Raw genomic sequence first — 27798 nt, 5'->3', positions numbered from 1 at the left:
GAAGCTCCAGTTATGGGAGCCTGAGAAGTACTATTCATAGTTAAAGATTACATTCAGTATTTTCAGGAGATAACACTACTGAGCAATTCTCAATCACATCAAAAGCTTCTCTGTGAAGTAATTTATGCAGTCAGTTTTGATTGCAAAAAAAAAAGCACCAAAGTGTTACTGCTTTTGCATAGGAAGATGTTAGAGTGAGAAAAAGCCTCCTATGCTTTGTAATTATTTAGAGGAATTAAGTTGAGCAAACAAGAAGAACTCACAATTGATTAACAACCCATAGTAAGGTATCCCAGCCTGTAGTACCCTCATGCTCTAGCTGGTAATCATAAAGCTGCAACAGAACTGCCAGTTGTTCACGGCTTCCAATTATAGTGGCCACATCCTGCAGAGGTGATACAGGCCTTGGGAATCTTGTCACTGGAAGAAGACAACAAGAAACCATGATCCAAAGTTAAAGATACCAATTTTTCAGTAACCCATTTACTTTTAAGAAAATAATCTAAACAGATAACTATAGAGGCTTTCACCCAGGGCTTTTTTTCTGGGAAAATAGGTGGTGGAACTCTCCTGGCAGGAGATGGAACCTCTGTAACCACATGTGCGCGCGCGCTCCTGGGAACACGTGATGATGTCACTTACAGGAAGTTATATCATCACACAGGCCCCTTAACCTGGCAATATTCTCTCTAAGCGGTGCAGTGTTGTGAGCTAGAAATCTACTTTGTGAGCAGCAACTTGCAAGTTTTGAGTATGCCTTTTCAAAAACCAGATCCATTTGACTGAAAGACTTTTGAATTAGACTGTCTGAGGCATTGGTATTGGGTGCCATCAATATGTTGATGACACCCACTTATGTATGTGGTTCTCAAAAACTTATGCCTCAATAAAGTTGGTTATTCTTAAAGGTGCTACAGGACTTTTTACTATTTTGCAACTACAGAATAACATGGCCAGCTCCTCTGGATATTAAAAGAGTTCATTTGTAGTTTTCTTAGGATTGCGCTGTTTGTCTTTTTAAATGGACCTGTCCATTCTACAGTCTATATGAAAGTCAATAATGGTTAGCCAGCTGTCTAGTGTAAGTATGCTGGGTGCCTATCAACAGCCTCTGAGCACTTCTAAGTTATTGTACTTTCTCTAAAGAGATGTTTTAAAATAAACTGAATTATAGACTGTTCTTATGCTTCAACAGCTTTAATGAAGATCAATTCAAAACCACAAGGGGAACCTTGGAGACAAAAGTTGGCATTATAGGACTCCCTAAAAGAAAAGTTTGTTTATAATTGTTCTTATTTATTATGCTCTCCCCACCTAGCCAGTATTTCTCCTTACAACCTCAGAGTGTCTTTCACTGCTCTGCGCTTCCAGATGATGCAGACAGCTCTTTTGGCAGGGCGTTATTCTCACACCCTCATGGAACATCGCACCTGCATTTGTGGATTGCCTACAGTGGAGAACCTTTCCCACTACCTACTTTATTGTCCATTATATAGTGTACCCAGAGCTAAATTTTTGGCTAGAATCTTATCAGTGACAAACACATACTCTGAAATCGAGAAGATTGTGTTTTTGTTATCTGACACTGATAATCACGTGTCCTATAGAGTCTCTCAGTTGGCACTCGCAGCCAAAAAGATAGGATCTAAGGTGGTACTGAATGAGGCTGCTTCGTGATCCCTGGGATAGTTTGGCATACTGTATTGCTTTAATTAATTTTAGTAACTTATATAAACTGTGATAAGGGACTTAATTGTTTATTAGTCAATGTTTGGTGAATTGTGATGGCCTATGGCTATAGACAATAAAACTCTTTTGACTTTATTATGCCAGCAACACTGAACCACTGTATCTAAGAATTCTGAGAACTTCCTCGAGCAATTACAAAATCATTCCATACTGTTAATTTTTAAGATGATCCCTGGTCTTCACCTAACCTAAACCAAGAGTAGTTTCTAACAGCTTTAAAACTAAAATCGGTTATCGGGAGGGGGAAAATCATTTTGGGGGAGTAAAAATCGAAAGAAATGTTTAACAATCAAAACATGCCCCCCCCCCCGATTACTGGGTTAATTCAATGCTCCAAAGATTACTTGGTTAACTCAATGCACTCAAACTTAGTAGCACAAGACTCTTTTGCTAAGCAGATTTTCCTCCCAGAAAAGTGTCAAAAGCAACACGTTTTTAAGTACCAGTACCGGCAACTGAACCTTCTCCTGCAGAACTGCTGACAGATCGTGCTTTGCCGACTTTACATTTGAAAAAGGAAGAGCCTCAAAAGCTGGGTCTGTCTTCCAGTGCCCAGCAGGGAAGCTCTCCTTTATGGCGCCCAGGCTCTTTGGCACTTGCAGCTCCTTCTCGCCAGAAACAAAGACACTCCCCACCTCATGGCTTGCAGCCGCAAGGAGAAACAGCTACAAGAAAGTTTGCTTGCACCACGCCCTCTCCCTTGCAGCCACCACAGGAAAAAAAAATCTGACAACTGATAAAGCCACTTTCTCAGTTTGCATGCCGCTGTTGTCCAAGGTCTGACTGCTGAAATCACACAGCATAGAATCGCAAAAACCTAGTCTGCTTAATTTTCTTGAGGAAGGTAAAATGCAAAACTGCACTGGAAGGTAAAATGCAAAGTGCGAGGTGGGGATAGGGAAACTGGCTCGCTCAGCTGTCCCTGCTTGGAAACGCGTGCTGGAGCTGTGCCTCCATCTAGCCATCCTTGGGTGGTGAGGAGAAGGGATGAGATTGGGGCAGGCTAGCGGCCCACTGCAGCCGCCCCTCAGGACAGGGCACGCTGGAGGGGAAAGCCCTTCCTGGGCTGAGTCCAGGGGCAGTACAAACCTCCCTGCTCTGCTTTGCTGACGGGTGGGGTGGGGGGCTGCTCAGCTTGGTGGGGAAACTGCCCTCGGGGACTGCTCAGCCCTCCTCCAGTCCCAGGGCACAGTGGTGTCTTCAGCAAGTGCAAACGGGGGCTGTTTTCTCATCTCACGGAGGACGGCAGAAGGAGCCTAGCATTGCTTTTAGTACCAAAAGATTCCCTGTGCCACCACAGCTTCCCTCCAGACGTCATTTTCTTCTAATTCTGTGCCCTCAGTAGTCCATCACCATACTACATCACTGGGTCAGACTCCGGTGGAGCCCCTCCAAACAGCTGAGAGGCTGGTGGTGCAGCAGCAGACACCCGGGCTCTCCCCAACTCTGCAGGAGGCAGCCAAGCACCCTACGCAGCCTGGGAGTAGCCCCCCTGCCCGACAAATAGCTGAGAGGGCGGCAGCAGACACCCGCTGTCTCCCTGACCTTGCAAGAGGCAGCCAAGCAGCCTGGGAGTAGACCCCCACACTGAGCCTGCCAAACAGCTGAGAGGGGACAGCAGCCCCCCACGCTCTCCCAGACCCTGCAGGAGGCAGCCAAGCAGCCTGGGAGTAGCCCCCCCCCAAGCCCAACAAACAGCTGAGAGGGCGGCAGCAGACACCAGCACTCTCCTCCACCCTGAAGGAAGTGGCCAGGGCTCCAGACTTCAGGCAGATGCTGGGGACACCATCCCATACCAACCACTTCCTGGAAACAGCCCACCTAATCCCAGGACCCAGGAGTCACTTACCAGCCATGCCAGTCTAGAAGGAAGCAGGCCGGGGAAGCAGATGGGCCCCGGAGTAGCCCCATCCTCCCTGAGACCCACTAAACATCTGAGAGGCGGGCCTGCAGGCCGAGCCTGGGCTACACCCAAGGTGGAAGCTCCACCCGGGGAGGCAGGTCCATAGGTCTTTTGGTGCTGGCGGCTGAATGGCTGGGAGCGCAAGGGTAAGGAAGAGCCGTCTTAGAAGGGAAGAAAGGGGAGCAGGGCACAAGGGTGGGGGGCGGGGCCTCCAGTCATGTGGGTGTTTGCAAGAGGTGCCTGAAGGGCGTTCCGGTTGAAAAAAAGCCCTGCTTCCACCTAATAAAAGTACATAGAAAAACTGTAACAGAGAAGCCTATCGAAAAATTTAACATAATCAATAGTACTAGACAAGAGAGGGGAAGACTGGTTAACCTATAAGGAATTATTGAGTGGCGAGAAAGACACCCTCAAGATAAAAGGTAAAGATGAGTTACCATTTGAGTATGGTTGGTTACAATATAGGGAAATTAAGGATATATTTGAAACTGACAAAAGAAATGTAGGTTTTAGAATAAAAAATACAGAACTAGAAGAGATTTTGTTTGGTGAAGAAGTGAAAATGATTTCTAAAATATATACAATTTTGCTGACATGGTATACACAGGATGAGGCCGTTAAAATACAGATGGTGAAATGGGCAATAAATTTTAACAAAGAAGTGACAATGGAAAGCTGGGAATTTTTATGGAAGAATACTTTGAAGATATCCACATGTAACAATTTGAAAGAGAATGGATATGATTTATAGATGGTATTTAACACCAAAAAAATTAGCAAATGCAAACAGTGCAATGTCAAATAAATGTTGGAAATGTAAAAAACATGAGGGCTCCTTTTACCATATGTGGCGGACCTGTGAAAAGGCCAAAATGTTTTGGTCTAAGATTTATGGAGAAATGCTGTTAATTATGAAATGTAATTTGTTAAAGAGCCCGGAAATGCTGTTGTTAGGATTGAATATGCAAGAAGTTAACACGAGGGACAGAACTCTGTTATATTATATGACTGTTGCAGCAAGAATTTTGTATGCACAATACTGGAAACAAGAAGACATACCAGAAGTTGAGGAATGGATCCAAAAGCTGTTGCATATGGTGGAAATGGACAAATTGACAAGGAAATTGAAAGAGCAGAATCTGAATGAATTTTTAACTGACTGGAAGAAGCTTAAGGACTATGTGGAAAATAAATGGGATGTGAGAGGACAACTGTGGACTTTAGATAGTTATTAAGTAATATGAGCCATGAGAATGAACATGAACTTTACCTTAGATAATAGGGACTACATAGTAATTAGAGATAACGATAAAGAAATTAAGGGGTTTTAGTGCTGTTGGAAGTCAAAAAGGGAAAAGGGGGAGGGGGAAGGGATAGGGGGGCATATACTGTAATTATAAGGGTAAATGAGTATGTATTGTGTATTACGTAATATGTTAACCTATTCAATAAAATTTCTATTTAAAAAAAAATAGTACCAGACAAGAGGATTTAATATTTTGTCAAAGATTTATAGTAAAACTAAATTGGCGCAAGTCCCTGTACTGTGGCTTAATTCTGATTCATACTTATCTTGTCTTCAAGATTTACAGTGCAATCTTAAGCAGATCTAGAGGAGTTAGCCATGTTAGTCTGCAGTTGCAAAATAGTAGAGTCCAGTAGTACCTTTAAGACTAACCAACTTTATTGTAGCACTAGAAACAAATCCCGTTGTGGGGAAAAATACAACGGGCTCTAGAAAGGGGAGAGTGGGCAGGTAGACATTCTCTCCTCCTCCATCACTGATCCCGGCTGGTGAAGGAAGGGGGTGGGCATTGCCACCTGCTCCACACCTGATCTCAGCAACATGAAGGGGTGGTGGGCTTTGCTAGCTGCTGCACATCTGATGCAGGCTGGGTAAAGGGGGGCAGGCATTGCCACCTGCTCCACTCCTGATCCCAGACGGGTGAAGGGAAAATGGGCATTGCCTTCTGCTCTGTGCCTGATTACAGCTGGGTGAAGGGGGATGGGCATTGCCATCTATTCCCTGCTGGGTGAAGGGAGGAGTGAGCACTACCTCCTGCTCCTCACAAGATCCCGAAAGGCAAAGGCAGGTGGTGGACTTTGCAACGTGTTCCACTCTTGATCCCAACTGGGTAAAGGGGGTGCGGGCATTGCCACCTTCTCTGCTCCTGATTCCGGCAGGTTGAAAGAGGGCGGAGATTGCTGCCTGCTTGGCTCCTGATTCGGACAAGGTGAAGATGGGGTGGGCACTGCGTCCTCCTCAGTGCCTTATTCCAGTAGGTTGAAGGGGGCGGGCATTTCTACCTACTCCACTTCTTTTCCCGGCTGGATGAATGGAAGAAGGGAATTGTCTCCTGCTCTGTTGTTTTTATCTTTTGTATTTATTTTAAATTCTGGTTTAAAATTGTTTTAATGATGCATTTATGTGTTGGTTTTAATGGCTTTTAAGATGAGATTTTAATTTATGTGTTTTACTGTGCTACCTTCCTTGGTGGCCTTGTGAGGGCAGAAATGCGAGGCAAAATCTTGTTCATCATCAATATAGATTTTCACTGGTCACACTGAAAAAATGGGCATTCTTAAAAATGGATTAGCATTAAGAAAACTAGACACCTCTACCCTATTTACAGCACTGCCTGTATTCAGGTAATTTTACATTTATAATTATAGTACCCAATTTCTAAACAAATATTGACAGAGAAAAAGTACTGCGTACCTTCTATCTGTGGGATTTCACCCTGAAGCTTTGCTTTGCTGGTGAAAGGTGCATTCTGTAGCACCAGTGCAAACAGTGAGGGAATCAAAGACTGCAAAGCAGAAAGATACATATGGAGCTTGTGCTCATCCAGCCCGTGCTCTCCTTCCTGAAAAACAAGCGGGTCAAGGTCAGGTTTTCTTTTTGGCCATCACCAGATTTTCTTCATCTCTCAGAATTTAATAGAGAAAGGCTGGAAAGAAGATAATGCAGAGAGAGAAACTAACAAACAAAACAGGTTTTATTACTGGGATTTTGAATGAAACTATCCTCTACATTAACCCAACCACTGATCAGAAAATCATTAATCAGCTTTTCAGCCATTTCTAACAGCACTTTTCTATGAAAGATTAAATGTTATAAAACACTGGGCACAATCCAGATGAAGTTAAGCACTTTTAAGTCTCATTGACTCTTGAACCAAAAAATGTAAGCATGAAACTTATCTTTTTCTGTGGGTCTTCAAAGTGCTGAACTCTTGTCTGGATGACATTCATTGTTATTACTTTTTCTATTACAGTATCTACCCCCTTCCTGTGAAAACCAGGATTGGCTCCTGATCTCCACAATAAATGGTTACTGAGGAATACAGATCACCAACATTCTCTGTTCCAAATTTTATTCCTGGTCCAAGTTGTTCAAAAAATTGTTCAAAAATGCTTCTTGCCTGACCATCGCCTTCCCCAATCTTAGAATGGCTTTAACTTCTCTGTGGTTTCAAACCATGCCATCTGCAATGCTGAATGGTCAGTATACATAAATAACAATTGCTACATGTCTACACATTTATGGAGCTTTGGTCCCAGAAGATCTTCCACACTACATTTTGTTCTGCCCTTTTCTATATAGAGCCCAGAAATAAATTCTTAAAAGGTATAGATTCTTCTCCTGTGGTGGGAAAAAATAGTTAATATACTAAAAAGATGGTGATGAACGTTAGAATCTCTAACAACCGTAAGCAGAAAACACAAAAATGTAGAAGTTTTATATGAATTACAACATAACTTTCTCAGATGAACAGTTAAAAATCTGAAAGACTGAGACAACACTTACCCTGAGAAGTTTTTCAATTTTACTAAGCAATGTAGGTATAAGATGGGACTGCAAATTTCCCAGTTCTGTTGTCCAGGCAGCATAGGCAGGCAAGAACACCTGATGAGTTGCGCTAACTACTCGTTCCGAAGGATCACCCAAAGCTGAAAGTAGTAGTTCAAAACCCTGGTAATGCAGAAAGGCCTCATTTAGCAACATTCATTTACTTTGCTTAAGTAGACTAGGTATTCTCCAAAATAAGCAAAAATATTATATATTTGCAGGATGGACGTTTCCAAATAGTTACTAGGGAGTGTGTGATTCAAGTTTCCGATTTGGGATAAATACCCAAATCGGACCCAATTAGTAAAGATTCAGCATTTCCGAATTGGGGCCAGCATGCTGGGGCTAATTCAAAAATCCCGAATCAAAGCTTCTCGAAGCGATTCTGGTCACTTTGGAAAGCTTCAGGGTTGCTTTCAAACCCTGCTGCTGGCTTCAGCTGACCAGTGGGGAGCTCCTTCCTCCACCAGTCAGCTGGAGCCATTCTCGAGGTCTGAATTTAAACCCCTGAAAGCAGCTTTAAACTTCTGCTGGGCGGTGGGGGATTTCCCCCTCCCATCTGAAAGCTGGGGAAGCCCTGAAACGGGCCTGGGAAGGGGAATTCCCCCTCCCAGCTGAAGCTGAGGAAGCCCTTAAATGAAGCTTTAAAGTTCAGCTGAGAGGGGAGGGATTCTCCCCTCCCAGCTCAAGCCCGGACTTCCTCGCCTGCCAGCTGAAGCAAGGCTCGGGGTTTAAAGCACCCCTTTCTGTGCCGCCCAGCTTATTTCACTCAATGAGAGAGGGAGGAGGGACCCTATCCCCTCCCAGCGGGTGAAATAAGTGGCGGGGCAGGAAGTTTGTCAGTATGCTCTGAATCTTTAGGGAGCACACTGAAGCGGGTTAATAAGTGATTTTTGAAGCAGCTTGCCATTTTGGAAATCGCTTATTTCTGACTCGTCTTCCCATTTTAGAGATTCTGAAGCGGGAAACCTGAATTTTTTTTTTGTTGCACACCCCTAATAGTTACCTTTGGACACTTAACAGCTGGAAAGCTTGTTTATTCCTACAACTGCATGGGTTTGAGAAGCATTACAAAGGGTCTAATAGCTCTTCTTCAGTTTGCCTTGGAAGAGGATGTTGGGGTAGGGAAGGGCATTTTAGATTATTGGATAATTTATTTATGCTATTTATAGTATGCCATTCTCACCGAGACTCAAGATAGATAATTCGGACAGGGGATGATTGGAGGGCATAAGGATGAGTAAGAATTTGCTATGGCCTTTATGTGATAAAGGGGAATATCAACTGGGGAGTAGTTTTCCAATGGAAAAAGATATAGGGCTGGAAAAAGCCCAGACAACTAAAAATCAAATACTTACATCTAAAAAAACTGAAATATTTCTCAATGCTAGGGAGTAAACTCACCTGGATGAAGAAAAAGAGGAATCAAGGAAATTTTATGGTTTAGATATTGAACTAAACCTGCTTTAAGCCTTCAGAGTAATGAAATGACAGAAGGTTCATTTCAAATGTGTTAAACTTGGCAAAACATGATGAATACTGACTTAAATACAAAAGTCTGCAATCAACAGAGGATGCATCAAGTTTGGGCCACAGATGGGCCCTAGATATAGTAAAATACAATCCTTAAGTCCAGAAATGATATACCAAGCACTCCCTTTGAGCAGTCTATATACTTCTCTGCCATACAGATATGATGAATTACAAAAAAAGTGCACAATGCACTTAATATTTGGAACAGCATCCTAAAACATATGAGATAAAAATAAGCATGTTACTGGCTACCAGCTCAGAACAAACAAAGAGTTAGTGTGTTTCAGAATATTCCCTCCTTGAGGCTTGGTCCTTTCTTGGTGCAAACCTTCTAATGTCTTGATTTGTCTAACAGAACTGTCATATACAAGTAACTACAACCAGATGCAATACCTGTTGGTATTTGTCTGGATCATCAATGTAGCCCATGATGATACCAAGGCTTTTGATCACAGCTTCTCGTACAAGATCTGCCTTATCTTCCATCAGCATTTGCTGTAGCATAGACAGTACCAGTGAACTACGAATCTCTTTCTGAAGGCGACACAGAAGTAGAGATTTGTTGTATTTACACAGAACATGGAGACAAAAGTCAATCGACAGTATACACAGTAATACCAACAGCATATAAAAAATAAAGAGTGCTAATGATGTTTATTCATCAATAATAATACTGTTTAAGCCTACAGTTTTAATATCTTCAAGTGCATGAATTAGGATGTACTAAAAAGGTGTTGGATTTTGCCATCGAGTCCATCTTTGTCACTTCTATGTGTGATTACCACCAACAGATATATCCAATATATAGTCCTGGTAATTATCTACAAAGTAGTTTCATGAACTCAGTTCTAAAACAACAGTCTCCCAAAATGACATGTGAAAACTAAGGGAACTTTCAAAAGCAATTTGCAACATAGCATATCATTCTGTCAGTCTAGAACAAAGAAACAAAATTTCAAACTCTTCTGGACTAGCAGAAGCCCCTCCTGTGAATGTAAGTGGATCTTTGGAAATTTTAGACACCTGAAGCTTGATAGAATATCTTACACTTAAAACAGAGAGAAATATTAACGGCCAAACACAACACTTACAGGAAGGTAAGGTGCCAATGATCCACAGGACTCTGCCACTAAGAGTCGTCTCTCTGGATATTTATGGCTGATCTGTAAGAAGGAAAATTGTCACAATTAAGAATTTACTCCTTTCATTATTTTCTTATTCTCCAATGTATTTCTATGTTTCAACAATCACACATACAGCATTGCTGAACTGGAAAAATAATCCTACTAAGCATTCCTTTTCACTCTGCTGCCACAAGCTTCCATTTGATGGCAGAATTCAGCCTACTTTAAGCACTAACCAAGGATTACCAGTGTCCTTACAGGAGCTGACCAAGAACCATCACTGTTTTATGAACGGAAGGAACCACAAGGCCATAACCTATTTTGACAGTACTGGAAGAATTTCCTGGGTCTGCCAAGTACTTTGACTTAAGCTGCTACTTGTGCTTCATCTGTATTGACACTTGTGAATTCAAACCCTCCCTGGTGTACAAGCAAAAATCCAAGAACTCATGGATTGCCCTGCACAGCTTCTGTCATGTTACAGTTGATCTTAATATGCTATTTATTTGGAACAGAGTCAGGCACATAGTGGAAATGCACTGAAAACAGTGCTGCTGGACTATTTGAAAGTTGGAAAACTGAATAAAAACATTACCTGCTCCCAACATTGTGGTAAAAGTTCTGCTTCTACACGTGTTGGTCCAACATGTCGTGCAAACGCTACACACCCGGTCAGAATCATTTGCCTGTAAAATAAGAATCTTCAGCCTATTACAAAGCCTGCACAAACCACCCCACATTTAATTATTTAGAGGACTGGCATGCTGCCTCTCCAGAGGCCTGCTTAAGATAGCTAAAAGAAGACAGAACAGCCTGAAAGGACCACTCAGATAATTGCCAGACAGTTGCTGTTAATGTTTACCATCTGATTAATGCCTGATGAATGCCTGATTTACACAAGACATTTTTTTCCATTTGAAGATAATTACTGTGGGGAGAAAAAAATAGGGGTGAGCAAAACAAAAGAAATGAGCTGGAAATACACCTGGAAATCACTGTTTTGTTTCATTGAAGCAGTTTCTGGAATGGTGAACCAAATCCAGGAAACCAAATTATAACAGTTCCTTCCCAGAGAAAAGCTCATGTGTTTTGCTTCAGCTCTTACTATATAATGGCAGCAACAGGCAGGCAGGCAACGGGCCAGCAACATCTTGTTTTCCTAGCAGCATTCTACCAATTGGATTCCAAGGCGAGAGGCCCCTAATTATAACCCCTAATTAACTCTGTCGGAGGGAAGGGAGAGTGTGCATGTGAGCGCATTTTTTTTGTGGTGTTACCCGGGCAGCGGTCTACAGTGATCCTTTGCTCAAGTCAGGAGCACAAAATATTTCTGCTAGCGTGTCCAATGTTGCAGATTTTCTTACAAAAGGAAATGTTAAGGTTGAAAGAGGTTTTACCTCTTTCCATTGGATATTGCTAATCAGCTATACACCTGTACTGAATTTTAAAACAGAGAACTTCCTCACTAGTACCTAGCATTGTGTAATGAGGGTGGGGGGGGGGGGAGGAAAATTCTTCTAAACCTCTTAAGGATACCAGTTCCTTAATTTAGTATTTCTAATATCTCACTTTAAAAATTCTGCTTGAAGAATGCTCAGATTTGGTCTAAATCTGTACTACAAAGCCAGGAAAACCATTCAGAGAATTTCCTTTTTGCAATCATGAACAAAGAATGGTTAGTCCATGAAGCACAGCTGCAAGTGTGAGACACAAGACGTCTGAGGTTTTCCTTATTTCTGAACCTTGGCTCCAAACATGAGTACACCGCAATTAGGATTCTGAGACATTATTCATCTGATAGCTAAAGATTAGGAGTGGCCTGTGGGTACTTCCTCTACTCCGTACAAACTTCCATTAGCCACAACACACCACTGCATCAGGAAAAAATAAAGCATGGTTAGCTGTTCATTTAAGTCTCAATTTATATACTACAAACAACCTGCCCTTGTTTTAAGCACTAGTTTAAGATATACCATAGAGCTCACGTATGTACAGATATGACACCACAGTTAACACTGAAAAGAGAACAGACACAGGAATTTGCATGGGGCAGAGCAGTTGTGTTCAATGGGGGACTCTTCGTTGGTTACAGGCCTTTATAGTACTGCCTTTTGAAATGATCCTGCTGCTAATGTGCATGCTGAGAAAGCAAGGGTGCCTTTCTTTACACAAGTCCAGACAGAAGAAATAAGATAGGAAAAAAGCCCACTTAGTGATGAAGATGATTCTTCTGAAGCTCTGAGCCTGGCTGGCTTTTTCTTCATCACAGTGCATATCCTGGTACTTGAATTGTGTTTCCTGACATAGATTTCTTGCCAGAGTCTCCAGGGAGGTCATATAACACTGGCTTCAACTCTTCCTATAATGTGACTGGGATGGACTGCACTTTTTAAAAGTGCTGTACAAACAGCAGAAGTGTTAAGGGTTAACTCCTCACAGACAGAGAGCTTGGCTACTCCAAGGAATCTGATTGGGTAGCATGAGTTGTAAAGAGGAAAGTCTGTTTTCAGCCCCAGCTGAGAGGAATCCAGTGTGAGCAGTGGGGAGATGGAGTCCTAAGTGAAAGCAGTTTAACATCAACAGGAGAACTGGGAGAAAGAAGGCAAGGAAGTTTGGGAAGTAGGTGCAGACTCCCATTCTGGCCAAAAAAATGGATAGATCTTCTAAAGAGAGGAGACTTTCTCTACCCAGTTAAACAGGGAGGTAGCTCTGGGGAGTGGAGAGATCTCTGATTGAGTGTGGTTGGAAACTGCCTTCCGGATTCAGTTTAAGATTCAGTTTAAAAAAACTGAAGGAAAGCATTGGTGTTTGAAGAGAAGAGTTTTGTGGTGCTAGAAAGTGGGTACTGGCATTCTTAAACCCAAAAGAGAAAGAGAATAATAAAAGATGGTTAGGGGAAAACACGGGAACAAAAGCCCCTAAACATCAGCATTTAAGTATCTGTGAAGAGAACAAGAACTAAAGTCTGTGCATGTACTGATTTTACCACAGAGATATCTATGCTGAATTACCTCAGAAATTTTCAACCCCTAATTTCACCTGACCTTTCCCCTCTAAAATAAATGAAATAGTTATTTTTGAATTTTAAAAATGCCTCTGGTGTCATTTCTGCTGTTAAAGGACTAAAAAGAGGGAAGAAGAGGAGGGAGAGTCATAATGATAATGTTTCACATGCTTACAGCTGAGTGAGTTATGTATCTGGAAAGGCTGAGGACCACTGGGGTAGAGGATGGAGCAAGGATGTAAAACTCAAAGGCTCTCCTGACCTCTAGACATTGCAGTAGGTTGCTGAATTTCCCAACACACTCGTATGTCAAGAACATCTACGGGATGAAGGGCTACAATACCCATGGTTTGGTGTATGCAATGTTATGTCTTAGAATTCAATGCGCAAATAACTTCTCAAACCTGTAAGCAGAAAAAGTTGAGCCATATCTATTCAATGGCAAAAGAGTCCTTCAACAAAAAGTTGCTTTGACATCAAAGCAACTTTTTGGTGAAGGGCTGTTTTGCCAATATGAACAGATACAGCAACGTACTATCTATTACAGACCAGTTTCCCCCACAAACAGAAGATGTCAGACAGATGGACATACCTACCTTTGCTCATCATCTGGCCTTTTGATCAAGTTGAACAGGATATGTAGGAGCTGATCTCTCTCTTTGGGTTCAGGATGGAGGCAAGCTGTACACAATATGAGTGGAATCAGTTCCTAAAAGAGGGTGAGTGGGAAGAAAAGGTGAAGAGGTATCAAACGACTACATGATTCCTTGAGAAACACTTAAGACCTTAAAGAGAAGCAAAATGAAGTCTAGTCACCTTGTATCAAACGCACACACATTTGTGTACAGATTTCTTATAAGCTGGTCTAAAAAATGATAGTGACAAGGGGCCCATTTACAGGCTTTAACTGCAACTGAAAGACAGTGTTAGAAGATTTTATTTTCATTATCTACTATTTTGTTTCTGGAAGGTGAAGAAAAGAAATTGGTTTTTTTAAGGCATCAGAAAAAACGGAAGCTAAGCTAATGTGATACTGTAACGAAGCAACAACTGCTAGACAATAACCTCATATCAAGTTATTCTGGTGCGCTTACACAGGCACAGTATAAACAATGTTCATCCATCACAGCAAGTCCATCATGGCCCTTAGAGTGAAAGAATGAGGTCCCAGTCTCCAACTCAGTGCTCATAGTTGTTGTTGCTGCTGTTATTAGGAAAGTGCTTAAAGTTCATGTCAAACTCCACTTAATTCTTGATGATAATAAGCCCAGTTTGTTTTAGATACTGTCTTCCTTACCCTCCTTTTCTTGCATGCACAGCTGAGACCAAAGAGTTCCAGATTTAAAAAACGCTTCAATCTAACTGTAGTTTGTTGTGATGACTGAAATGAGGAGCTTCAAACTGCAGTTTCTTTCTTGCTTAGAGACTGGGATTTTAAACTAGTACTGAAACAGTTTGGTATATAGGCAAGAAAGAAACCACAAACCAGAATTTGTTCAAGATGTCTAAATGATGGTTCAGAGCACACACTGATTGTATGGAAGATTTTAGACGTCATACAAAGAAATTTGTAGTAACACGCAGATCTGTCCTTAATACAATTATACTTGTTTACAGAGGATCAGTCTGATTCAAACCTACTTAATCCAGGAATGTCTGTAGAGTCACACATTGGTACTATATACATTATGCTCTACAAATAAATGGATGAAATTCAGAGAAGTACAGATTTCCCTGGTTTCTTGTGATATTTTTCTGCAGAACACCTAACATTCACAATCTGGAAAGACAATTCAACTGCAGTCGACGGAACTACATTAGTGTAAATTATACTCGAATTGTACTAGGCTGACAATGCACTGTGAGCAAAAACTTGTCTTTCTAGCCACAGCCTCTAAGTCAGATGGTACTGATTCCTACAGGAAATAATGTTGTCCAAGACCCTTTTAATTTACCTTTAAACCCAGCATAGAACAAACACAAAAAAACCAAGCAGAAGGTTTTATGGAAAGGTGACAAGAGAATAAGATGTTCCGTGAAGGTCTTCTAATTAACAACAATTCACTTTAATTTTCTCTCTCGGCAGAGTATCAAGAGAAAACAAAAATGAAGAACAATGCTTGCATAGTTTTGAGGGGGGGAAGCAGATTTACATCAAACATGGAGAATATACACCACTTCACAATGAGTCTGCATTTCCTTATCAGATTAAGAACTTGTGGTGTCTCCTTGAGAAATCAGTAGGAGACACGAGTTCTCTTATTAGGGAAAGAAAATTATCAATTCAAATTCCTTCCTTTGTTCGCTCTTATTAAGATCTCTACAGCTGATCTAGCAGCTTTCCAGAAGTCCATGTATTAATAGACGAACATTTATATTTATTCTTTCTTGAGAATGAAGATATCAGAAAGACCACGCCAAAACCTTTGTGAAAGCTTCACAGCTGTTCACATGTGTAAACAGAGTAGAGCTTTGCAGTATATATAGGTAGGCAATAGTAGTATATGCAGTAGTTGGTAGTTAACTGAGACAGTCACACTCTGGTACATCGGCTTGCTACAAAGGGTTTTTATCCTCACCAGGGCTATGGAAAAACCACGCTCGCAGGAGTCTTGCAGGCTTCTAACAAGCTGATAGTTTGCCCATCGTTGCCTTTGATGAGAGATCCTGCTGGACAAATATGCCTGGTTCATTCTTTTTCACCATTCACAGACCCACAAGGAGCCTGCAAAGGACAACATTTGAATTCTGGAAGGCAGCCTGATTAGCTGAAAACTATTGTAAGAGTTTTTATTGTAGAAAAGAAACACTGCAATTCTGCCTCTGCCTGGGATTATTTTTAGTATGGCTCTAAGGCAACCATACATCTTCTCCCACCCTACCTACCTTAAATGATCCCCGCCATGTTCAATATGGCATGAAAAGCTAATTTTGCCAGTGACCTCCCGGTCTCATATTTTACCCTTTTCCACACCTTTGAGTTAAAATCCCAACTTTTACTGGGATTTTCTTGAGGACTGGCTCAACTGTTCAACTTTAAGAGCGAAGGCTGCTCTACCTGAACAGTTCAACCTGTGGCTTCAAGCCTGAATAACTGGATCATTTTTACAATATGATTCCATAGTCCCAGCAACACAAAAACTTTTGGTCACATTATATTATGGAGCATCATCTTTATGCTCCAAAATCCAGTAAACATAGAATAGATCAACTGCTAACAAAAGGAATGAATATAAAATCCAGATGGTGAAGAGGCAAAAAGAGGGCAGGGTCATAGTAATTTAAAAAAAAACAAAACACCTTCCATTCCCCATAGTTTCACTCAGAAATCAGATAATTATTTTAATAAGTAAATTGTGAGAATATAGCTGAAAGAGCGAAAAGCAATACATAGAAGATAGTATGAGATGAAGAATAGGAAAGCATGACCTAAACAATGGTTTTGTACTATTTTGTAAAAAAATATACACACTTTTAGTGAATTATTACTGTTTCATTAGTTCCATGTTAGGGACAAGACAAGACTGCTAATTTCAGAGTGAATTTCAAATATGAACAAAGAGTATGAGGAAAGGAGAGGTGGGATCCAAAGAGCTGTGGGATTTTTGATGGGTCTGTCATGAGAGGTAGGTAGGTAGGTAGGTAGGTAGGTAGTCCCCTGTGCAAGCATCGAGTCATTACTGATCCATGGGGGGACGTTGCATCAGGACGTTTTCTTAGCAGACTTTTGCCATTGCCTTCCTCAGTCATCTACACTTTACCTCCAGGAAACTGGGTATTCATTTTACTGACCTCGGAAGGATGGAAGGCAGAGTCAACCTTGAGTTGGTTACCTGAACCCAGCTTCTGCCAGGATCGAACTCAGGTCATTAGCAGAGCTTGGACTGCAGTACTGCAACTTACCACTCTGCACCATGGGGCTCATGAAAGGATGCATACAAAATTAGTATGCATCGGGGGGAGTCCAGTGGCACCTGGCGTGGGCTTTTGAGGACCACAGTTCTCTTTGTCAGATGCATCTGGCGGGGAGGACTGTGGTTATCGAAGGCTTGTGTTGCAGTGGAATTGGATAGTCTAGGTGCTGCTGCTGAACTCTTTTTGATTTTGCTACTACAGACTAACACGGCCAACTCCTTTGAACCTTTACACAAACAAACTGATCCCCACACCAAAAGGAGCTGTCTGCATCTCCATATCAAAGGAGTTGTTTACATCCCCCCTCTCCTCCTCCCCCTCCCCTCCTCTATATTTGACCAGTTTCCTTCTGCCCTCCAAGCATCTGACAAAGAGAACGTGATTCTTGAAAGCTTATGCTACAATAAAATTGGTTAGTCTTAAAGGTGCTACTGGACTCTTTTCGATTTTGCTACTACAGACTAACACGGCTAACTCCTCTGGATCTACAAAATTAGTCTTAGGTATGTGGCTGACAAGTTAGAATTGTGATTCTAAGCCTTATATTATTATTATTTATAGTATATTATATTATTATATTTATTATAGTATATTATCATCCCATCTAAAATGAATGCCAGTTGACAATGAGTTACGGTTCTCCTTCCATTAAATGAGGAACCTTTGGGTTCACAAAAGAGAAAGGCAGATTTTTCACTTCAAAGAAGGAAACCTTTCCTGTAGGATTTTGAATACCTATTCATGGAGAAAAGGTATACTCTTGAATGGTTTACAGCTCAGTCCTAAGTGGAGTTATACCCTTTTGAGGTCACTGAAGTCAATGGGCTTAGACGATTCCAAGACATACATTTAATGGGGATGGGGGCAGGACCAGATCAAGGAACATTGATCTATTCTTCATTTTTGCTGTAATTATCAAGCAGCTAAATGCTGCTACTTATATATACCAACCTCTATGATAAAAGACCTGAAGAACAGGGATTGCTATTTCTTTAGGTTATATGGAGCTATACATTTATGGATATTTCACCTCACTGAAGTTAAAGCATATTTATATATAAAATATTGTCCTTGCTGAATATCCTTAGGTGAAACAGCGTGTACTTTTATGTATACAAAGGCTATGAAGTTTCTGGGGGAAAAGTATGAAGGTATTTTTGAGATAACTGAACTGTTACTAATAGACTTGAATGCTATATTGAGTACTTAAAAGGGAATTGGAATGAAGCCACAAAGTTTTTTTTTAATTGCTAATTTCATTTTTTACAAGCCGATCAGTCATCAGAAGCAGAACACTAATATAGTTCTTCTGACAGTGAGTTAATCTAAATTTGAAATTCATTGGTATTAATAAAGCTGACTTCCTCCATAAGATTTAGACACTGGCAGCTTCAACATTAATTTCTTTATGAAATATTAGTCATGATATGAAATTACTTTTTTATTACATGATAACTGATAAGCAAGAAAATAGTAGCACAATCCTAAACAGAGTTACACCCATGAAAGTCCACCAACGTTAATGGGCTTAGAAAAGTAGCTCGGTTTAGGACTGGATGGTAACACTCCCACTGACTAGTCTTCTGAACTCACAGAATGTTTAAAAATGTTTTGTGATACACGAGGGAGGGGGATCTGTTAAAAAGAGTGAAAAATTCTACTTGGTGCAAGCCCTTTGCCAAGATTAAATCAGGCTTTTACGTAAGCATTTGTCATGTACTGGCATGCAAAACTGGCCTTTTTTTGCCTTTCCTTCTGCAGGCCTCTTTAAAGCTGCTCCTGCAGATATGTTGTTGACCCGCGGCAACAGCACGGAAAATGGCAAAGGAAGCTGCAAGTTGGAAAATGCTCGAGTTTTGGAGGGATTCATTAGACTTCTAAAAAAGACTTTGTTGACCCCTCCCTCCCAAAATGAAATGTAATTTGAAGAATGATACCAATAATATATAGCTAGGTATCAGTTTACTCTTCTTTGCAAGGTAGCGTATGTAGTCCAGATTGTATAAGGGGCAGATACAAGGCTGATGCTTTTACCTTGCAGAAAGCTGGATATTGCATCAGATGGAATTAGTTGTGTGTCCACGTCCACTGGTCATATTCTTTCATGCATACTATGGGAGATTGGAGCGTTCGCTGCATCGCTGCACCAGTGCTTCTAAACTTCCTTCTATCAATGGGAGCGGAGAAACAGTGAGAAACCTTCTTAAACAGATGTGTCCTAATGCATGTTTCATGTATAGTTAATGAAAGGGAGGATAAAAGCAAGAGGGATAAGGGTGTTTTCAGTGGGAAAAGTATGTAGAAAGGGCTCAAATGCTACGCATGGACTGCTTAGGCTAACTAAAGGCTGCCCAGGGGCTTTAGAAGGTGACTGTCCAGTAAATAAAGTGCAGTTGTATTCTAAGTGAACTGAACTTCTAGCATACTTATTTCTTAAATATATCCTATGACTTATCCTACTATATAAAAGGCAAGTCGTATTGGTGACAACTCACTTTTTATCCTTGCGCAAGCACATTGCTGACGACTCTGACCGTGAGGCTGCTGTGAAGCACCTGCTTGCTGCCAGGAGGGAGCCTGCTGAATCAACAGCATAAGCACTCCTCCCCGTGCCTCTCCTCAGCACCCTCCCACTCTGGCCTCCAGGCCACTGCGAAGCACTCGCTTGCCGCTGGGAGAGGGCCCACCAAATCAGTTTTTTAGAGCCCGATGTATTTTCTCACACAATGGGCACTGTTACTAGTTTTTGAATAAAGGCTGTGAAGTGGAAGAATGTCCATCCTCTAGTAAGAATACAAATCAACCTTTAGTCCTACAAAGGCAATAAAGCTAGAATGTTAGGAAATCAGTCCGTATGGTGCACACGACTACTTTAGCAGAAATTCTACAAAAAAAGCAACAAAAGCAAAGTATATGCTTTTCCAGAAACAACCGCAACTCTTTTGACGGTGTGAACGCTATAATAATGACCTTCTGTCATGTCGATTGGCTAAAAGCAAACAAATTGAAACTGAACCCAGACCGAGGTGATGCTCATTGGAAAAGCAGAGATCTTGAAGGACACTGTGCATCTGACCTTTGATGGAGTTTAGTTGACCCTGGCTGACTAAGTGAAGAGTCTAGGGGTTGTACTAGACACAGCACTAATGCTAGAGAAGCAAGTAAATGCAGCTGCAAACAAGGCCTTCCAATGGCTCAGACTAGCCTGGCAGATGGCCCCTTGCCTTGACGTGGCCGATCCGGTCACCTGGATTCATGGCAAAGTAACATCAAGACTAGATTACTGTAATGCACTCTACATTGATCTTCCCTCAAAGTCAACTGAAATTCTTCAGTTGGTGCAGAACGCTGCAGCTTGTTTACTCTCAGGAGCTAGATGGAGCATGCATACCATTTAGCAATCACTCCATTGGCTTCCCATCAGTTACTGGGCTCAATTCGAGGTAATGACTATCACATTCAAAGCCCTTCATGACCTTGGCCCCTCATATCTGGGTGACTGCCTCTCCCCCTATGTTCCACCACAACAGTTTTGCTCATCTGAACAGGGTCTTCTGAAGATACGACCTTACAGTTAAGCAAAATCAACAGCTGCCTGCACACATGCTTTCTCTGTGGCAGCCCCCATGCTATGGAATGGCCTGAGGTGGTCAGGAAACCCCCTACTCTCCTGGCTTTCCGCAAACTATGCAAAACTGAATTATTCAGGAAGGCTTCCTACACCTTTACAGAACTATGACATAAAAAATAACTCATAGAGACACCATGGTAGGAACAAGTACTGAATGCTTCGCTACTGGGAACTGACTGCTGATGTAGATATGTGCCTACTAGAGAGTTTCCACACTGCTAAACATACCATGGAAATTAGTTATGCTTTGTTCCAGATAGATTTCATCTCTGCTCAGCTTTATGCTTGTTTAAAAAAATTTCTGCTACCATTCCCTATTGTATCTGTTTCCCTGAACATCCTTTTCTTCACTATTTTACGTTGCTCAGTGAATGTCCTAGCTTACACTGTATTTTCACTTGCACTGTTGTAATCTGCCTTTGATCTCAGTGAGAAAGGCAGACTATAAATAAATAAATATTAAATTATTTTGCCTTTCTTGGAAAGAAATACTTCGTATAAGAAAAAGATGAAATATGCAATCTTTTCCAGAGCTTTTTCTAGTGCCTTCCCTAAAATAGACTGAAGCCCTCCACACTCTTCTTTCATTTCTCATTCCCCATGTTTTCTATCTACAAACACTAGATGTTCCAGCAAGAGAGATGTTAATAATTTGTTAACAAAACCAACATCAGTCCATAGGCGTTTTAGTTTTATTCCATAACAGTGTTTATGTGCCTGCATGTAACCACCCCCACAAATCCATAACAAGATTATTGTTATCAACGCATTTTGTAAAGGACAAAACTTCTTGACTTCTTAAATTAATAGCTAAAATCATGTAACTACAAGAAAGGACCTACAACAAGATGCTGCAAGTTGTTTTTAGGTTGTCTAAGGATGCTGCAAAGGTGAGAACAGTCTCACCTTTTGCAGTCATCCTTAGGCACGCTAAAAATGTTTCCAGCCATGCTGACAACACATGCTTGCTGAGACATGGTGGCTAAATTGTTTGATTTTATTTTGTTTTATCAGATTTCTTGTAAATCTAGGGGTTCCCAGTTTCAAAGGCAGTTTGAGATGTGGCATGGGGAAATGCTGTTAAAAAAATGTCACAAACAGCATAAAAAATAGCTTTTATTTTTTGATCCTAGACCATACATTTAATATGACAGATTAAACTCTTCAAGAAAATTTTAAATTTTAAAGTTGCCTTTTAACAAGATGATTACGATGCATATTTATTTTGGAGCTTATTCTAGAGCTCTAATAAATTAAGTTACTAGAAGTCTGATAGAAAGGGTTTGCACTAGCCCAGAAGAACTTTAACTTCTCCCTTTGAATAGCTGAATCTCACCAAGTTTATCACAAATGCTTTAGGAATTCCAGTTTCAAACAAAGGCTGCTATGCGGCATGGCAGAAACCTGCTGTTCCAGACAAGCCTTGGGGTTCACAGAATTAGTTTCAAGAAGTCTTTGGAAACTGGTCAACGAGCACAAGACCGCTGCTAAAAGATGCCTGCACATAAGAAGATCTGCTTTACTAATACCTAAAATCTCTTACAAAATCTACAGACACGCATATTCTGTTGAACTTGAAACACCACACGAGACACACACACACACAGAATTTTAAATTTAGTACTGTACAATATATTAATTGGAATAACTCATGTAACAGTTACAGTACAAAGCACTGAACTGCGGATATATTCAATGTTGTACTTCATTTCCTGATTATGTAATCAGGCACAACAGTACCCTGGCACTATTAACATATATTATATACTGATCATTATCAGAAACCTACATTACAAAGAAATAATCTATAAAAAGAAAGTATTGTATGTGAGTGTATCCATACCTTTTCAAGTCAAACAGCATAGTGGTCTTATGCACAACAAGCGGTACATTACTGGTTGAAATTACATCACCCCCAAATTAAAAAAAAAAACTGTTATAGATGGATGTATTGTTGAAGGCTTTCACGGCCGGAGAACGATGGTTGTTGTGGGTTTTCTGGGCTGTATTGCCGTGGTCTTGGCATTATAGTTCCTGACGTTTCGCCAGCAGCTGTGGCTGGCATCTTCAGAGGTGTAGCACCAAAAGACAGAGATCTCTCAGTGTCACAGTGTGGAAAAGATGTTGGCAGGTCATTTATATCTGACTCAGCTCAACCCCACCCCTCCTGAGTAGATATAAATGACCTGCCAACATCTTTTCCACACTGTGACACTGAGAGATCTCTGTCTTTTGGTGCTACACCTCTAAAGATGCCAGCCACAGCTGCTGGCGAAACGTCAGGAACTACAATGCCAAGACCACGGCAATACAGCCCGGAAAACCCACAACAACCATTGTTATAGATGGACTTTATGATTATGTATAAGAAGAATTAGTTGAGTTGGACCCACCAAAAACTGAGCTTTGCTTCCTCTCTCTTACTATTGCAGCCCCCTGAAAAGCCATTCTTGAGGGTTGGGGGACCGTCAGAAAGAGCATGAAAGGCAGCCAGGGGCTGCAGGGGGAAAAATGGTATAAGTTGCAGTGTCCTTCAACTCATGCAACTCCGGTTTACCAACGTAAACAACCAATATTCTTTTCTTCTACATCCAGAATTCTGCCAAATTATAATGAAGAACACTGTCTTGTGATGGCGACAAACTGTTTCATAAGGCGAATTTTAAAAAAATGATTATGCATGTTTAACATGCAGGCAAAGGTTAAAAAAAATCAGAAAAGCATTAAATACATTTCTAAGTTGAGTGAATCTTCTCTTTTTGTTCAAAATTACATTTAAGCATTACTTCTATAGATTGTGCGAGGGTAAAATAAGCAGGAAATAAGGCTGCAGAAATATAACACAATATCCAAGTGTAACTAGGAGAGTTGCAAAGAGAAGCTAAACCAGCATCCTGCCAAGCTGAATGGCAACAGTCAGAAATTGGGAACTGATCCTGGAACGCAACCAACCAAATTCTTTTTTATCACTGATGCATGAGATTTTTTTCAACAAGACATGCAGTTTATGCAATTAAAAACTGAATGTTATTATAAGCAACACTTTACCATTTACAGAAAAATTTAGATACATGAAGTAGCTAAATTACATTGTAACTGAAGGATCAGTACATATTTCTTGACTTAGTTACCTTTTCATAAAACCTCCCTGGGCTTCAATGCCAAATGCACAAATTGTCCTCTAGATTAACAGGTAAAGCCAAATTGGCTGGAAAAACAATTTCTATAATTAACCCCCCCTCTCAATTTTCCGTTCACACGGTAATCTTTATAATACCAATCAAAATGTTCTATCCATAATGGCGACAATCACATTCAATTAAAACTAATGCAAGTTTTGCCACTGATTTTAATAAAGCCAAATCCTCCTTGTCACACTACTACTGCCTTCAACGATACCTTCCCTTTGTAAAAATGACAGCACGTTAACATTGAAAACCTTAAATCCCAAATGTTAATGAGTTAAAGACATTCTTCTTGAAAAAAGGTCGCGTTAACATAATGTTAGCAGCTATTTTATAAATGTGAATTGAACACGTGCATACCGGCCTTTCTTCACATACAGTAAACCCAAGGCGAATCCTGTTTTACTAAGAATGCCGATTCGTAAATGTTGCATGTACACGTTAGACAGTGGGCATAATTAATCCCCGATTCAGAGGGGGAAAGGTAATAAATTCACCCAGCGTAAATAGCTAAGACTGCATTAAATACACAAAAGCACTAGAAGTGGGTTTTGCTAACACAAGTAAGCAAACTTAAGGGCCAAACAGATGGACTCACAACAACAGCCTTGCAGAGTGCCATCAAGGATCTGAAGCAAAAGGATAGAGAGCTAGGAGACCATGCTGTTTTGCTAAACTCACCTGGCAGAGGTGCACAACCATTCTCTAGGAGCAGAGATGCATGCACAAAAGTAAGAAAGTGATTGCAAGGAATAGACTTCCACATCAGAAACATTACAAACGTGTACAGAAATATAAAAATGATGTATGAAAATGAAAACACAAAAGTTTCTGGAATTCTCACCTCTCGCTTTGCAAGCAGGACGTTGGGAACAATATGTGGCAAACAGCGCCCCAGCATTAACATGACGCTTTTCTCACTATCAGCAATCCGAGATACCTACAAGCATAATTTATTTTTTATTATGCAAAATTATGGCATTATGCAGTGCTTAAAATAAATCAGTTGGGATTCTCTATCAGATATTAAAAATTAGAACCCAATATGGCACCCAGGTGCCCTCTGGCTGGGTCATGCAAGTATTATCATTTCTCTGGAAGTACCGTTGCCTCCATATGCATGGACTGGTGCATTTACATGGGCAGTATTTTGGGAGCTACCCCAATACACATGATGGTATCTTCTGATGCTTCTGAAGATAGGCCTGCCACATGTATTAGCCAGCACACAGCTTCTGCAGCTTTCCAAAGGAGCTTTTATCTGCCAAAAGTATATCTCAAAGATGAAATTTCGGAGTTGAAATGGCTTCGTTGGTTCAAATGATTCACTAGGATTTAATATTTTAATGAAGAATGACACATACTTCAGATCCCAAGCGGCTCTCTGCTGACATCTGACAGAAAGACAGCAACGCTTGATGGAATGCAGGTGACAGCTTCCTGGTGTAGTGATGGTGGTTGTGGGAAACAAAGGGAATGAAAAAACACAATCAGTAAGTTTCTAGTAAAGAAAGACCACCTTATTTGTTCTACAAAGCTAAAAAGAGAGACATATAAACCCTAAGAATTGTAAAGTACTTTGTAGTCAAAAAGAGGACTTACAGGTTATTCCCACAAAAGTTATATTAAGATTCGAAATACATTATTTAACAGCACTGACACTGCTAGGAAAATATTCATGAGAAACAGAAGTAAAGTTTGCCAACTGATATAAAACTATACAAACTGCCTTTTCGGTTTCATTTTCTGGAAATGCAACTTCCAGTAATGTGGGTTTTTTGGAGAGGGGGAATAGGAGTTGAAACATTTTCTAGAAGATTTAACAGAGAAAGCAGTTTCCAGGGGGGGGGGGAATCCAGAACATTTCCCGACACTCCAAACACAGCACGATCTGATTTAGTATATTTACTTTCACTTTTATTTACTCGATGAAATTTAAGTACCATCCCATGTTAATTTTATGTCGCAACAGCAACAAATATACATATTTGTCTATAACATTTAAACCACACTTGATTATGGAAAATAAACAAAAGCTTTAGGTGGAAATTATTTTATCAGAATATTATTTGAAAAAAAAAGGTAAAGTCGGTGTCTCACGCACTTCCCTTACACTGTTTGAAGTTAAGAGGAAGAAAAAGGCGCTGTTGATTAATTGTAGCTCATGCAAAGAACTGTATATGAGATACTGTGGACTTGGTTGCTGAATCATCTTAACCAAATTTAGATCTCTTATGTGGAATTAACTGGTAGTGCCATCCTAAATACAGTCACACCTTTCTAACACCACTTATATCTATGGACTTTAAAGAGTGTAAATTCTGGTTGTTGTGGGTTTTCCGGGCTGTATTTCCATGGTCTTGGCATTGTAGTTCCTGACGTTTCGCCAGCAGCTGTGGCTGGCATCTTCAGAGGTGTAGCACCAAAAGACAGAGATCTCTCAGAGATCTCTCAGTGATCTCTCAGACACTGAGAGATCTCTGTCTTTTGGTGCTACACCTCTGAAGATGCCAGCCACAGCTGCTGGCGAAACGTCAGGAACTACAATGCCAAGACCACGGCAATACAGCCCGGAAAACCCACAACAACCATCGTTCTCCGGCCGTGAAAGCCTTCGACAGTGTAAATTCTGCTTAGGATAATACTTTTTAGTACCTCCATTTCACTGTCACTCTCTACAGAATCACTTGTTAGCTCCACATTGGACTCAAGGGTGACTGCAACATCCCTTCCGCCTTGTGAGAGGACACATATAAATAAGTATTTTGGCTTTGGTCTTGATTAGCCCTCCATAGCCAACTAGGTGAATTCATACTTTGATTTTCTTTAAAAAATTGATCTGTGTGTATTTGTGGCTTATTCTGCCCCCCTGCCTCATTTACAAAGCAATAAAACTCATGTGCATCCTCTTATAATTTTCTAGGGATATTCACCTGCTTGCCTAACGCATTCTGAATGGCATACATTAATTTTTTTAAGTTTTATGAAACACTGAAACTCTAGAAAAGGTAAAATTTCCACAGGAAAATAAAATACCAGAAAATGTTCTTTTCCACCCTACATCTTCGATAGTTTCACCAAGACAATACTAAAAGCAGAGAAAGGGGGGTATTGTTTAGATACTGAAGTCCTCATCTAAGGCCACAAGACAAGCCTTTTCATTTCAAGGTAACGGCATACACATGCTTCTACTGAGTATATTACAGGAAGGCCTCTTAACACAATATATGAAGAAGTTAGTTTAAATTGCTGCCTAAGCAGTAACTATGTACATTTTGGTGATCAACTGTTGGGACATTCAACAAAGAAATACAATTAGGTATGGATTGCAGAAATTTGACAACAAGCATAGATCTAGACAGAGATATGAAACATCACAGAAAGAAAACAAATTGACAATACATAATAAACAACACTGAAATTCCCAGTAGGAGCATATCTACACCCATCAGCAGTACCCAGTAGTATAGTCTGCAGTCCCTGTGCCTTTACTAAGACATCTCTCTGAATCATTTCTTACCACAGAAACTTATTACCTGAGTAAAAACCTTCCTAATTAATTCGGTTTTGCATAGTTTGTGGGAAGCCAAGAGAGTGGGAGCTTTCCTGACCGCTTTGGGTAGGCTATTCCACAATGTGAGGGCCACCACGAAGAATGTGTGTGTATGGACAGCAACTGATTTTGCCCAATTGCAATGTGGTATTTGCAAAAAGCTCTCTTCAGTTGAATGCATTTCTGGGTGTCTTGTATCAGAGGAAGCTCTTTCTAACACAGGAAAGTGCTTACACAAATAGAAGAGATCCATGAGATCCAACCCATAATCGGGTTCTGAGGGGATGCTTCCTGCACACAACTGCATTTCCATCTTTGCTTCTGTTTGCTTACAATCTGTCACATAGC

At 40.7% G+C, this 27798-nt stretch overlaps 1 protein-coding gene across 4 annotated transcripts in view; it reads right to left on the bottom strand.

Annotated features, from left to right (window-relative positions):
• Positions 1 to 27798, bottom strand: part of RELCH (RAB11 binding and LisH domain, coiled-coil and HEAT repeat containing) — a 91064-nt gene that overhangs the window by 36242 nt on the left and 27024 nt on the right. For 2 of the 4 annotated variants that reach the window (XM_054984704.1, XM_054984705.1), the window contains exons 9-17: positions 25262 to 25337; positions 24742 to 24837; positions 13763 to 13875; positions 10758 to 10848; positions 10130 to 10201; positions 9432 to 9572; positions 7464 to 7628; positions 6372 to 6519; positions 264 to 420 (exon numbers count right to left, since the gene is read on the bottom strand). In XM_054984704.1, coding sequence (XP_054840679.1) covers positions 264 to 420; positions 6372 to 6519; positions 7464 to 7628; positions 9432 to 9572; positions 10130 to 10201; positions 10758 to 10848; positions 13763 to 13875; positions 24742 to 24837; positions 25262 to 25337 — 1059 coding nt within the window. Of the gene's footprint in view, positions 1 to 263; positions 421 to 6371; positions 6520 to 7463; positions 7629 to 9431; positions 9573 to 10129; positions 10202 to 10757; positions 10849 to 13758; positions 13876 to 19115; positions 19241 to 24741; positions 24838 to 25261; positions 25338 to 27798 lie in introns of those variants that run through there. The other 2 variants (XM_054984706.1, XM_054984707.1) reach the window with 2 other exon arrangements.

The sequence above is a fragment of the Eublepharis macularius genome, chromosome 7 (assembly GCF_028583425.1).
Source record: "Eublepharis macularius isolate TG4126 chromosome 7, MPM_Emac_v1.0, whole genome shotgun sequence".
Taxonomy (NCBI): domain Eukaryota; kingdom Metazoa; phylum Chordata; class Lepidosauria; order Squamata; family Eublepharidae; genus Eublepharis; species Eublepharis macularius.
This window is presented reverse-complemented; position numbering and strand designations above follow the sequence as displayed.